Source organism: Tauraco erythrolophus, chromosome 26 (assembly GCF_009769465.1).
Source record: "Tauraco erythrolophus isolate bTauEry1 chromosome 26, bTauEry1.pri, whole genome shotgun sequence".
Classification (NCBI taxonomy): Eukaryota; Metazoa; Chordata; class Aves; order Musophagiformes; family Musophagidae; genus Tauraco; species Tauraco erythrolophus.
The window spans coordinates 850,936-864,203 of NC_141490.1; the positions used below are offsets into that span (position 1 = coordinate 850,936).

Here is a 13,268-nt window from a genome sequence, read left to right on the forward strand (position 1 = left end):
GGGTTTTTTTGCTCCACTGCCACCAATTTGGAAAGCCATTAATGGGAAAGATAAACCCCGATACACAAACCAGCCCTTTGTGTTTATTCACCTGGCGCGCGGCCGGCGCCCCGCCAACGTACGCTCGCCGTCACCCACTTACGGCCACCCCTGCCCGCCGCGGGGGGCACCGCCGGCCCCGGCAGACCCGCGGGATCGCCCCTCCGGTGGCACAAACCAGGGAGCTGCCGGGGCGAGGCTGCTGGCTCCCCCAGCCCTCCCCCGGGATGGAAACAACCACCCAAACTGCAGCAGGCTTCCTCGCCGTGGCACAGGGACGGGGAACGGTGCCCTTTGCCAGCGCTCGGTCCCGGTGGCAGCTTCGGCGAGTCTACCCTGTTTATCTGGATGCCCGGAAGCGGGATGGGAGCCGTTCCACAAATGTGGCTGTAAGTGGGTAATTTGCTCGGTAGGATGGGTTTCCCCTCCACCCGCCTCGGAGAGCAGCCATCTGCCAATCTTTCCGGCCCTAAAACGCACAGTCAGCAGCCCGGCGAAGGGAAAACATCTCTGCTTGATATTCAGCATTAAATAATTCAGCCCCCTACGGAGCGACCGGGGAGAAAAACGAGCCTGACGAAAAGTATAAAGATTTCCTACGCCGCGTTAAAAATGCACTGGCCTGATTAGCTCGCCGGGGGGACGCTGAGCCGAGCGGAGCGCGGCGGGGCAAACGCAGCTCTCCAGCGGGCCGGGGCACCTGCTCTTCTCCTTTCGCGTTCCTCTCGCTTGCGCACACGCAGCGCGCGGGAGGTCCTGCTGGAGACGGGCGCTCCGCTCTCCAGGAGGCATCTGGCACCTTCCCTTCGCGGCTCGGCTGGGCCACCTTCCCTGGGGGCTTCAAAGCCCAGAGCGGAGGGTCGGAGCCCCTTCCCACCTGCGCCAGGGCACGGCGCTGCCGGCGGATGCTCTGCCCCGAGCAGCCCAGCGCCCAGCCGCCTGGCACAGCTCGCCCCTCCTGCCTGCCACGCCGCTTCGGGCTTCGGAAGCTGGCACAATCTCTCCAGGATGTTTGGCAGCTCCAGCTTTGATGTGCGGATTAATGAGAACTGACACCGCTGGAGCAAAGCCTTCAGAAGCCCAAAGGCAGGGCCCGGGGCGAGACTGGAGGGGACGACGCTCTCGGGGCGCTCCCTTTGATTGCTCCGTGCTCGGCTTCGCCTCCCGGCAGCGGGGTGAGGTGGTGGCTTTGCGGGGATGGGGGCAGAGAAGGTCAGGTTGCCCAGGGCTGGCTGGCTTTGGCGGGTGCCATGGCCTCACAGAGCGCCCTGGCCGGCCCCGCTGGGCACCAGCGCTGAGGTTGGCTTCACAAAGGTGCCCTGGCACGTCGGCCCACACCAGCACCAACACCCCACCCAGAGGCTCAGGGTGCCTGGTCCCGCGCTGGCAGCTGCGCTCCCTCCTCTTTGCTGCACGACCACGGCACCGGCGAAGGTCACGGATGCTCACCTGCGGCGCTGGAGCAGCACCGGCCGAGAAAGGGACGCAGTGTCCCCGTGTCCTCTGCCAGGGCTGACCCCTCTCTGGGCTGCAGACTTCGTGGCACAGCACTTGAGCAAGGCTGGTTTGCCAAACGTCCCGGCACAGCACGCTTGCTCGCTCTGCCCGGGCTCGGCGGCACGCTCGAGCGCACCTGGAGAGAAAACAGCAACAACAACATCACCACCAGAATGCCCTGGAGAAGAGCTGACGCCATATAACACACTGCCTCCTCATCTCCCAACTCAACAGCCTCCAGGCATAACGCTCCCTGGCATCTCAACAGCCGGGGGTGAGAGCTCGGCTCATGCCAAGCGCAGCACGAGCAGCAGCCGAGAGCCCCTAATGCCCCCCCCGTAGCAGGGGTTCCTTCTGCCAGTGCCCACTCCCAGGGCTCTCCACAGCCCCCAGCTGATGTCCTCACCAGAAAGGGGTGCCTGGGGGCTGTGGCCAGGCCTGCAGCGGGTGGGAGCCCCCGCGCCCACCACCCAAAGCGCTGGCACCGCAGAAGCAGGGGGTGGGCAAAGTCCGGGGTGCCCGCGGCGCTCAGCACCCGGGGCCCCTCTCCGCATTAAGCCCTCTAAGAAGAGATCTATTAGGCAGTAATTACATTCAGGCTAGAACACTACAGTTTTATTACGGCCATAAAGCACTCCGCAATTATAATCTGTAATTCCTGCTGGAGGGTGTTTACTGTTAGAGCAACACCTGATTTACAGCGCTGCACCAGTCCGGCCCCAGGGGCGAAGCAGGCAGAGGGTCCTGCCCTCGGCCATGGCCACTGGCATCACCCAGAGGTGTGATGATGTGAGGTGTGGCACCAGCCTAGGATCGCAGCCCGGGAGCCAAGGTGGGGTCCTGCCGCGTACGGATGCACGCGCAGCGAGCGGGCAGGTGCTAAAGCAGACCCGGGAGCGATGCTCGAAGGTCAGCCCCGCTCCTGCAGCCCGACAAGCCCCAGCCCCACTGCCAAGGGGGCACCAGGCTCCGGGCGTTGCGTCCTCACCTTCTCCGCTTGAGCGGGAGCCCAGGCTGGAGGCTGCGGCGCCGCCTGATGAAGTTATAATTCCTGAAGTTCCTCCAAAATGAATATGGATGCCCATCTGCCTCCGCTTAGGTGTAACAAATTGTTAGAGATTGCGTTAAATTATCCCGAAACCGTGTCCACCGCTGACATCCCAGCTACCCTGGGCACAGAGCGGTTGTGGCCCGGAGCTGCCGGCGGATGTTCCACCGCCGGGAAGAAAGAAGTGCTGCAGACTTTTAATTTTTCATCAGTATCGAGCAGATAAAGTCCTCCACAGCTGCCTTCTCCTGGAGAGGAGGAGCAGCCATTTTCTGGGAGGCAGGGGCTGCCCCCAAGACCCCTCTCGGTGCACAGGGACACGGGCTTGTCCCCAGAGGGTGGCAGCAGGGCTCGGGGCACCACGGGGAAACTGAGGCACAGGAAGATTCCCACGCCCTGCGTGCGCAGCAGAGCAGTGCCCAAACCAGGAGCCCGACGACTCGGTACCTTGCTCTAAGCGCCAGATAACACATCTAAAATGTGTTTATTTCCATCCAGGCTGCTTTTTAATTTGATTATTTATCTCCCTTTTAGCCTTTGACAGATCAAAGGCTCAGCGGAGGGGAAGCGGAGCTGGGCTGCGCATGAAAATGAGCCTTGATACATAATTAATTAACATAAAACAGTTTCATTAGGAGATGGTGTAACGTGGCTGTTTGTCTTAAAAATTTAAGCTGCGTAAAGAGCACGGGGGAAAGGCACCTCCCCGCCGGGGCAGCCACGGAGCCCCGACCTGGCATCCAGCCCCCGTCAGCCAACCCACCCAGCCTGGCACCGGCTCCCGCACCCTCCCCGCGGAGCGCGGCCACGGGCCGGAGCGCGGTCCCCTCTTCCTTAATCGCGTGCAATGTCTCCTACCCTTGATTATTAATCTGTTTTTAATTCTATTACGAGATGGCCAGGAGAAAGAGTATCAATTTTAGATTAACAAGGTTATTAGCACTTAATTACGTGAGGTGTCTCTGTAATTGAAAAGGAAAAGAGGAAGCACCATAAATATCCCCAGCCCCTGAGCTCCTGGGGGGTTGCGGGTGGCTCTTTGTTCACGAGGCTGTGGAACCATAAATATTAAATATCTTGCGAAAAAAATTACAAGGCAGAGAGAGGATGCCCTCTGGATATTCCGGCGCCGAATGTTCTTGCATTTACAAATATTCATTAACTGGGATCCACAAAGTTATTTCCACCAAGACTCGGCGAACGAGCGAGAGAGAGAGAGAGAGGTTATTTAAAAAAAATAGCGTCTAGAGTAAATATTATTAGTAATTTCTATCTCTGCGTGTCCCTAATTATTCCACAATTAGGGAAAGTGCACATATGCATATACAATCACTAACCTGTCAGTCCCGGGGATCTGCGCTCCCGGCCCCGGTGCCGGCTGCGGGACGGAGCCGCGGGGGACAGCGCTTTTCCCCCGACCCGACCCGGGGGTGCCGGTGCCCCAGGGGACCCCGCGGCGGCACCGAGCCCCGGCACTCCCCCCTGGAAGCCCGGGGTGGTTTATGCAACCATAAACCGAGCACCCGCGACTTGGCACCGCTGCCTGTTAGGGAAAAATTACAATGACAGATCTCGGGCTCTTTTTAATTAAAAAGTACTAGGGGATCCCAGCAGGAGACTGGCACAATAACGCGCCACTTGCCAGAACCCACCCTGCTGGAGCTACTGAAAACCCCAACGGAGAGGCAGGTAGCCCGGAGAAGCCACCTTCTCAGCCCAGAGCAGTGGGACACACGCGGGGCGGCCACGGTGGGGGCTGAACCGGGCAGCCCTTCGCCGTCCGCCTCCGAGGGTCGCGGCTCCGGCCGGCCCCGCCAGCGGGCAGGGGTCGGGGGGCAGGCGGTGTCACTCACCGGGAATTAAGCTCTTAATCTTAACTAAACACGTTACCGACGAGCTCATCAACAAAAATCTAATTATTATGTGTGAGGCCAAGCTTAATTGCTTGTCCTTGACATGAATAATGCACCGCGTAAGCCTATTAGCCGGTGTAAGCCTATTATTATTATTATCGTGCTCGCTGTCAAAAGTATAAAAGTAAAACAGTCGAGCAGGGGGAAAAAATAATGTTGTGCAATTAGCAGCAAAATGCCAGACAAATAAGTTCATTAATTGTTCGAGGGAGCCAAGTCATTCCAAGTGCCCGTTCCGGGGCTCACCGGGGTGTAGCCTGACCCCGGCTGCCGGGACGCCGGTGCCAGCGCAGCCGGCTGCGCTGGGCATCGGGATGGACAGGGAGGCAGCGGCCGCCCCACAGCACGGTCCCTCCAAAGGGGAGGAAACCAGCTCCAAAAGCAACTCCTCCGAAAAGTAACCGCGTTCCAGGCTGGCAGCCGGACTCCAAGATGCGCCCGGGTGGCATCCCCCTGCCATCGCCTGGAACCGGGCGCCGGCCCGCGCCAACCCTCGACCTCCCCCGGAACGCCGCTCGGCTCCTGCACACCGTTTGCTAATTAAATCCCGCTAATGAGAAAATCAGGATGCAGGAGCTGCTGAGCGCCGCCGCCTCCTGCGCACGCACTCCTCCCGGACTTATCACTAGTCACAGGATGTTTACAATAATTTTTAATTTGCGCAATTATTAATCATTTTTCTATCTGCCTAATTTGCATAATAATTACTCTGCTCGGTGTTTGCCATGACTGTGAATGACAGTGTTTTAAATTAAATTAAGATTTTAATATTCATTTTTTTTGGTTAAAGCTAATCAAAGTTGCCGCTCGGTGCCAAGACCGGGGCTGCTGCCCTTCCAGAAACACTAATAAAGAGATCCGCTTCCCGGTGTCACTCGCTTTATCTCCATCGCCCCTCTCATCCCAGAGGATCCCACAGCATTTTCCAACTGCTCTGCTGCCAGAACCGCTCACACGTGGCCGCATCTGGGACAGGAGAGCCGTGATGACGCAGGATGCAAACCAAGGGCACCGGGACGAACCTGCCTCCCGGCCGGCTCACGGGGATGGGATCGGAGAGGGAGGCGTGCGAGGGACTGCTCTGACCTCAGGCTGGGTCCAACCATCCCAGCTATCCCACAGGGCAGCCACCTGCTGTCTCCACCGCCCCGCAAGAGCAGCACGCTCACCTGAGCAGGGCGGGCAGGAACGTGCCAGCATCTACCCAGGGCCACAGCCTTCCACAGCCAGGTGAATTCCACAATTGCACAGTATTTTCTTTTTTTTACATCTCCAGAAGCACTCAGGTAAGCGAGACCAAAAATTGAGTACGTGTCAAACGCAACTCCGCTCTTCAAGGCTGCAGCTGCCTAAGTTACAGGAAAAAAGCAATAGGACGCTGGTGCCAGCGGGACTGCCAGCGCAGTCGGGGCCCAGCACGTCCCCACTCGTGGCCCGGACGGTTGCCAACAGACCCCCAAAAAGATGTTGGCACAACACAGATAAGTTTGGCAGAGGCACCTCTTGCCAGCAGGCTGGCAGCTCTTTACCCTCCTCGTCCCTGCCCTGGACAAACCACCACCAGGCCAAAGGAAGTAAAAAAGGTGGCTGTTATTTACAAGTGTACACACAGGCTCCAGGATACTAGAAACGTAACACAGTGAAGAAAAACCAGGAAGGAAGGAAGCCCCCAGACCTTCCCACACCCAGAGAAGACTTTGTGGTGCTCCTGCTCGCCTGCAGCCCTCCCAGCGCTTGAGAACGGCCGCGAGGAGCAGCCCCTGACCCTGCTGAAGACACGGCATCTCCAGGGAAACTGCCGGCTGCATTTCATGCGTGCACCCCAGGATGCCAAGGAGAACATTTACTGCCACTGGTGCCTTCTCCCAGGCACGGGTTACGGGACGCTCTGCCTGGCCTCCAGCTCCAAGCCCGACAAATCTCATCACCGGAGAGGGGTCCCGCTGATGCCAGCCCCGGGCGGCAGCGCCAGGGAAGCGCCAAGCTACCGGCACCGCTGTGCGGGCAGAAGGCCAGGGGGACCGATCCCGCACCGTGAGCATCAGGGGAAGCAATTCAAACACCCTCCGTGTGCCGATTTCCACAGGAAACTGAGCCTCAAAGAGCTGCCTGGGCTTCGGGAGGTTCGGCTGCCCAAGACAGCGCGGCAGGGTGGTCTCCAAGCCTCCCGAGAGACAGAGCCAGAGCGCGACACAGGGAGAGCTTCCCACCCAGCCAGGGCTCCGGGCAGAGCTCCGCCGAGGCGGAGACTCCATGAACTAGAGGGGACGGGAACTGCGCCAGCTTTGGAGGAGCCCTTTGGGTGCACCAGGAAGGACACAGGGCAGATCTGATGGGAGCCCAGAGGCAAAGCAGCTCACAGTACTGAGGAGTTTTAGTGAATAGTTGCTCTCTGGAAGGACTCGAACACAACTGAAACCGCAACAGAGCTCTGGAGCAGACGGACCTATTGGAAGAGGTCAATTCTCCAGTGAGCAAGGGTTCACCATCCTTTCACCATGAATAGAGACCTGAGATTTAGGACACAGCATTTGGCATAAAACAATTAAGCACAGAGTTTCTACAGTTTGTTAGAAGACAAAGGGGCCAGAAACCAACATCTGCAGCGCCTCGGTGCGAGGAGCACCAGGGCCGAGGCACTCCTGTGGGCAGCAGACACTGTGCCCAACACCGGCGACGGGGCTTGGTCCAGGCAGAGCACGCCGTTCCTCACAGCTCGGGCGGTGGCAGTAGGTGAATCCCTGCAGTGTTGACCGAGGAACGCCACGCTTCAGATGGCTCTTCGTCTTCTCTACATGTCCTCAACACTCCACTTGTAGGCAAGCTCCTGCACCGCCTTCTTGTTGGCTATCCTGGCAAAGTACTGCTGCTCGAACCCGTTGGACCTGCAAAGCGATGCCGAGAAGACCATAGGCTGCTGCGCAGAAGCTTTTCTGAAGCAACGAAACTTTTTAGAAACGTTGTGGGTTTTCCACCACTTTTACTCTGGCTCAGTTTCCATCTTGACCTGTGGTTAGCTACAAAGAGCATCTCTGCAGCTTTCACACCCTTGCTGCCAGCATCAGCCTTGCTCCCTTCCGTCCCGACGAGCACATGTTCATCGCCTGTTTGTAACCTAACACATTCACAGAACCTTACTACTGCCAACAATCTCGTGCATCCAATAACTGGGAATCTTTACACCACGAATTCTTTGAAGCAAAAGCTCATTTTTTTGAGTACCATGCTACCACATGACTGTGTCAGGAACACGTACCTGTCCACACCATCCCAGCGATGCCCGGGCCATATATTGAACCTGTTGAGTGGAGGTGCTGGTCCCTTGTACCGAGGTTTTTCTGGAAACAGAAAGAGCGAGACAGCCATCTGCTACGTCAGCGCAATCGTGCGGTCACACCGTCACCGCGCCGAGAGGATACACAGGCTCGGCACGACAGCCAGCTCCAGCTCCCAGAGACACACTTTTTTAGGTCCCAGGATACTGCTCTCTAAGCTAACAAACAGCAGCAACGGCTACTGGCAATGAGCCAGCAGTAGCCAACAGTGCTAGCACGCCGACTCCGGAGCGGCAGTCCTTTTGGACCAGGACCAGGCTGCTCTGGCAGTCTGAGGCTATTTAACAGCAGCTGCACATCTATGATGCTGGGGCCTTGAACCGTACGCTGAGGTAACGGCATCCAAACCTTTCTTTTCTTTGTTCTCCTTGGCCTTCCTTCTTTTGATGAAGTCAGCCATGGGGTCTCCTTCTCTCTCTTGCTCCCGCAGCATTCGATCCAGATCCTGATCATCGATGTAACGGGCCAACGGCTTCTGCATCTCTTTTATCGCGTCCTCCACGTTCTGCTGCTGCTGCCTGCCCTGCGCCAGCCTGCAAACACACACAGAGTGCTGCTCCCAAACCAAGCCGCCGTTCGCTGTGACTCGCTCAGTCTGCGGGATGGATCATTCCTGAACTTCCAGCAGCATCGCCAGCGCAGCGCCAGCGACGGAAGGGACAACGGAAGGGATCTCGGCGCTGCGGAACACGTGCGCTCCTGTGGTCCCAGGCTGAAGCTCAGAACAAGGTGACACACCACCGGCACCACGGCTGGAAGCAGCGCCGAAGCGAGGCTAAAGAGCAGGGAGCGAGGGGACCCAAGAGCATGCTGCGGAGCTCGGGAGAGCCTTACCCTCTTCCCCATTTGGCGTACTGCTCGTCTCTCTCCGACCTGGCTTCATCCTTCTGCCTCTGCTCCAGCCGCTCCTGTGCCAGGTCCCTCTTGCGCCCCGACTTGTCTCGGAAGACGGTCTCGGAGTGCCGGGATTCCTCTGGAGGGGGCAGATGCCTCCAGTCACGCCTTTTGGAACATTTAGCAGCCTCCAGACAACTCAACGACTAACTGTGACTTGTTTCAACGTTTCACTTTCACTTGCTCTAGCCTCTGAAAGACCTAATTGTCCGAAACCAGGCGGGATCACAGCTCTTGCTTTTAGCTGCTGCCCCACACAGCTAGGCTTGTACCCTGGATTCTTGGAATACCAGTCTGCTTCACCAGACTTGCAGCTGGGGCAGACAGAGAAAAAAAACTCTCACTCTCCCTATAGCTTCACTGGCACTGCTTTGAAATCACCACTTATAAATCTTTTCATTTCAGAGGCTCGGTGACCCTACCCAAGGAATCCATCAGCATGTCTAGATGCTGCTCCACAGGGATGCTCTCCATCAGCACCCTAACACCAGGGCCTGACACAGCACCCAGAGCCAGCTGAAGGCACAGAAAGAGAAACTGAGCTGGTGCTCGCATGGTGTTTTCACACCCCTACCTTCCAAGCGCTTGTTACTTCTCTCAAGCCTCCTGAGCTCCTGCTGTTCCCTTCGCAGCACATCCGCTGACACCAGGCCAGCTTTGACTCCGGATAACATCGCGTTTGCCTGCGAATCAAACAAAAATCACACTTACTGAGAGCTGTCGGCGATCCAGACGCAGAACGAGGGGACGGCCCAAGTCAACAGTGCCGTGCCAGCAAAGATGCCCAAGTTCCAAAGCCACTCCGCTGGCATCCTGGCGAGAAACATCCCCAGACCTCTGGAAAGAGAGCGGACTGCGGCAGAGCTCCGCTCGCCCCTCCCTCATTGCCAGCAGAGGGTCTGGCATGGCTGCACACGTGAGGTACATGAAATTTCTCCTCCTCACTTTGTAAACCATTGGACTTTCAGAGTTTTCTATCAGCAGCGAGTAATCTGCTGCTTGAACGGAAAGACGAAACGTTTACCTTCTTCGGAGATCCCTTGGCGTCACAGTGGCGAGAGGGGGAGAGGTCAGGGGGACTCCGCGAGCCGCGCCGATCCTTTCTGGCTGGCAGGGTCCGTCGTGGAGGAGACAAATCAGAGTCTGAAGATCTGCTCTGGTTCTGTCTGAGAGAAGCCCGCTTCGGGGAGTCGCTGCGTACGCTGCCTGGCCTGCGGTCTGCGTCAGAGGCGCCCCGGGCACCCCTCCGTGGAGATGGTGAGCCAGAGTCCTGCCTCGGGCACCTCTGAGGTGAGGGCACCTGCCTCAGCTTTTTCGTGGCTGGAGAAGCACCTGCAGTGGAAACATACACTAACTAAAACCCACAGAATTAGAATTAGTCCCACCAGGGGGCTAAACACGTGAGGTTAACTACTCAAAAAACGAAGACCTTAGGAGATGACAAGCTGTAGGGAAAGGACAAGCTTGTGACAAGAGTTGTGGAATCTTTTCCTTCTGAACAGGTACTGCCTGGAGGCAGGGTTTAAACTCCGTTCTCCTTTTGGACACATTCAAGCCTTAGACAGCTAACTCTTAGGTTAACCCTAGCCCAGCTGATGAAAAAACAGGATTACAGGAGCTAGTGGTACCAACAGAAACGACAACCTGTCCACTACTTTCCATGACTGCAGACTGCCAGTTCCACACCGCTCACCCCTCGGGAGCGTGCAGACGTGATCCCAGAGCGGGCAGCCAGCAAAGCACAGGAGACAGAACACGCTCTAAACACCCACCCACCTTTTGTTCTGCTTGGCTTGTTCACACTCGGTGACCCAGCCCTCCTCCTCCGAGGTGGGGACGAATCTGGGTCGGAATCGTGTCTCTTCTTCCGCGGAGGGGACGGATCCGGAGTAGCCTGATGCTTCCGATGCGCCGAGGGCTTGTCGGAGACACCGTGCCCGAGCCGAGATCGCTCTCCTTGGACTGCCCCCGGCTGGGGCTTGTCTGTGGTTCTGCAGCCCTTTTTGCTCATGGCTGAACTGACTCTCTTTGGAGAGACGTCCGGGGAGTCGTGACGCTGCCGCCTGGGAGGCGACAGGTCCGGAGAGTCATGACGCTTCCGCCTGGGAGGCGACAGGTCCGGAGAGTCGTGACGCTGTCGCCTGGGAGGCGACAGGTCCGGGGAGTCGTGACGCTTCCGCCTGGGAGGCGACAGGTCCGGAGAGTCGTGACGCTGTCGCCTGGGAGGCGACAGGTCCGGAGAGTCGTGACGCTGCCGCCTGGGAGGTGCCAGGTCCGGAGAGTCGTGACGCTGCCGCCTGGGAGGTGCCAGGTCCGGAGAGTCGTGACGCTGCCGCCTGGGAGGCGACAGGTCCGGAGAGTCGTGACGCTGCCGCCTGGGAGGCGACAGGTCCGGAGAGTCGTGACACTTCCGCCTGGGAGGCGACAGGTCCGGGGAGTCGTGACGCTGTTGGCCTGGAGGTGGTTTGTCCGGAGAGTCGTGCCGCAGTCTCCGTGGTGGCGAGCTGTCCGGGGAGTCGTGGCGCTGTCGCCTGGGAGGGCAGAAGAAGGTGAAAAGGGGAAATAGGTTTTTGTTTGTTTTGCTGTCTCCAGACTGGAAACAAAACCCCAGCGGGACCTGTAAAGCTAGCGGCAAGGATCCAGGATGGAAATAACTTTCTGAACGTGAATTCGTACTTGATTCTGCACCCCTGTGTAGTGACCTGCATCACTGAGTCACAGACTTCCCAAAGTAGATCCCAGAAAAGCTGAAGTTCGAAAGTCTGCAGGGACCCTTGCGACACTGAGACTACAAAACCCGTTTTGTGCCCTTGTACAATCATTTTCTCACAAGGAAACGCCCCATCAGGCTCTCTCAGACAGCCTGGACGCTGTGCGACCATGAGACACCCCATGGATGCTTTCAGAAGAGAGGCAGGTGGTAACACCCCCATCCTCACCACACCCAGATCTACAGCACGTCATCGCTCAGGCTTCTCTGACGCCATCAGCGGACTGTGGGACAGCTGTTTGCGCATCACGCAGAGGCCAAGACAGCACGTTGCCTGCCAGTTCCACCCCCTCGCTCCCCAGGCAGAGGTCACTGCACAGCAGGAAAGGAATCCCTGCGCATCCCACCTCTCACGTTCCACTGCACAGCGCTCAGAAACGGCGGAACAAGGCAGACACCACCACAAAACGAGAGTTAACTGATACTACCTCACGGCGGGTTTGGCAGGTACCGAAACATCCGAACTTTGCGAGTCTTCGTTCTGGTCTAAAGAAAAACAATCAGAAAGTGACCATCATTATGGTTCCCCACGGTTTATGATCTCTTCAGCATTTCAAGGATTTTTTAGGGGACTTTTTAGCTGATGTTGTTTTTAACTTGCAACATCGTTGTTTAGAGCTGTTAAATGCTCAGGGAGAGCGGGCGGGAAGGCCTGGTCTCACCTCCCAACAGCTTCCATTTCGTATTTGTTCTGAACTCCTCCATCAGCTTCACCTCATCCGGACGCTCGTCAATGAATTCCGCCACCTGAAGGTGAAACACCGGAGCAAACGGCACAGCTTTGAAGAACGACATGACTTTTACCCTCCGGCACGAACAATTAGGTGTAACTGCACTGACGGGCAACCGACGGGCAACCTTCCTACAGGCGGATCCCAAAGCAGCTTCCCAAAGCCTTCACCTTCGCCGCCAACCCTTCCAGCCCGGCACCCCAGCGACCAGTTACCTTGTGCCTCGTCCTCAGCGGCTGCTCTATCGCCTCGCGAGCGCCATGCCGGCCCTGCCGCCCGCTTTCGGCGCTTGTGGGAGCACCAGCGCGTAGAGAAGGGGCTACTTCTGTCGGCGGGGGGGCTACTTCAACCCCCTCGCGCTCAGACGAGGGATTCGCGCCCGCCCCTGCTGCGGAGGCGGCGGGAACGGGCCTGGCCAGCGCTTCCCCTTGCGGGACACCGGCGGGACGGCGTCTGGCCCGCCTGCCCGCCCTGCGCACTCACCACAGGCATGTCGCCTTCGTCCTCCTCCTCCTCCTCGTCCTTCTCCGGGACAGCGGCAATGCTGCTCCAGCCGACATCGTCGTCCACGATGCGCATCCTGGGAGCGGGAGAGGGCCCGGCCGTCAGCCGCGGGAGCGGAGGGGGGATTCCTGCCCCGCGGGGGGGGGTCCCGGGGCCGGGGGGGGGGTCCCGGGGCCGGGCCCGCCGCCCCCCGCCACTCACCCGCCTCTGCCGGCCGCGCCCGGCGGCTTCTTCTTGCGGCGGCGGCGGGGCGGCGCGGCCGGGGCGGCGGGCGGCCCGCTGAGGTAGCGCCGCAGGTACTCGGCCTTCGACAGGCCCTGCGCCGCCATCGCGCCGCCGCCCGGAAGTGACGGCACAGACGGCGGGACGGGACGGGAAGGGGCGGGGCTGGGGGCGGGGCCAACACACCGTTCCGGCCGTTAAACACCTTTATTCGGGGGCGGCGGGACCGGGGCCCCCCCGCACCGGGCGCACCCGCCCGGCCGCAGCAGCCCCACGTCCCGGGAACGCGGCCCCCGCCCGAAACAGTCCTGGTCC

At 58.8% G+C, this 13,268-nt stretch overlaps 1 protein-coding gene across 3 annotated transcripts; it reads right to left on the reverse strand.

Annotated features, from left to right (window-relative positions):
- Positions 1-6,853: 6,853 nt before the first annotated feature.
- Positions 6,854-13,060, reverse strand: BUD13 (BUD13 spliceosome associated protein). 3 transcript variants are annotated; one of them, XM_086627021.1, is made up of 12 exons: positions 12,933-13,060; positions 12,711-12,807; positions 12,159-12,243; positions 11,925-11,982; positions 10,503-11,257; positions 9,928-10,058; positions 9,751-9,882; positions 9,301-9,409; positions 8,667-8,805; positions 8,181-8,365; positions 7,754-7,835; positions 6,854-7,382 (listed from the first exon to the last, which is right to left on the reverse strand). In XM_086627021.1, exons 1-12 carry the CDS (start codon positions 13,058-13,060, stop codon positions 7,289-7,291), a joined length of 1,995 nt encoding a protein of 664 aa, XP_086483147.1. In that variant the 3' UTR covers positions 6,854-7,288. The 3 variants fall into 3 exon arrangements, with proteins under 3 accessions (XP_086483147.1, XP_086483145.1, XP_086483146.1); XM_086627019.1 differs by having other exon boundaries at positions 9,751-9,829; positions 10,010-10,058; positions 10,503-11,308; positions 11,922-11,982; XM_086627020.1 differs by lacking the exon at positions 9,928-10,058 and having other exon boundaries at positions 9,751-9,805; positions 10,484-11,308; positions 11,922-11,982.
- Positions 13,061-13,268: the final 208 nt, after the last annotated feature.

Coding starts and splice junctions, on each gene's coding strand:
- BUD13 (XM_086627021.1), bottom strand. CDS start 13,060: ATGGCGGCGCAGGGCCTGTCGAAGGCCGAGTACCTGCGGCGCTACCTC. Junction 10,059..10,502: donor CAAGCCAAGCAGAACAAAAG/GTGGGTGGGTGT, acceptor TTTCCACTGCAG/GTGCTTCTCCAGCCACGAAA. Junction 8,806..9,300: donor AAGTAACAAGCGCTTGGAAG/GTAGGGGTGTGA, acceptor TGCCCCCTCCAG/AGGAATCCCGGCACTCCGAG.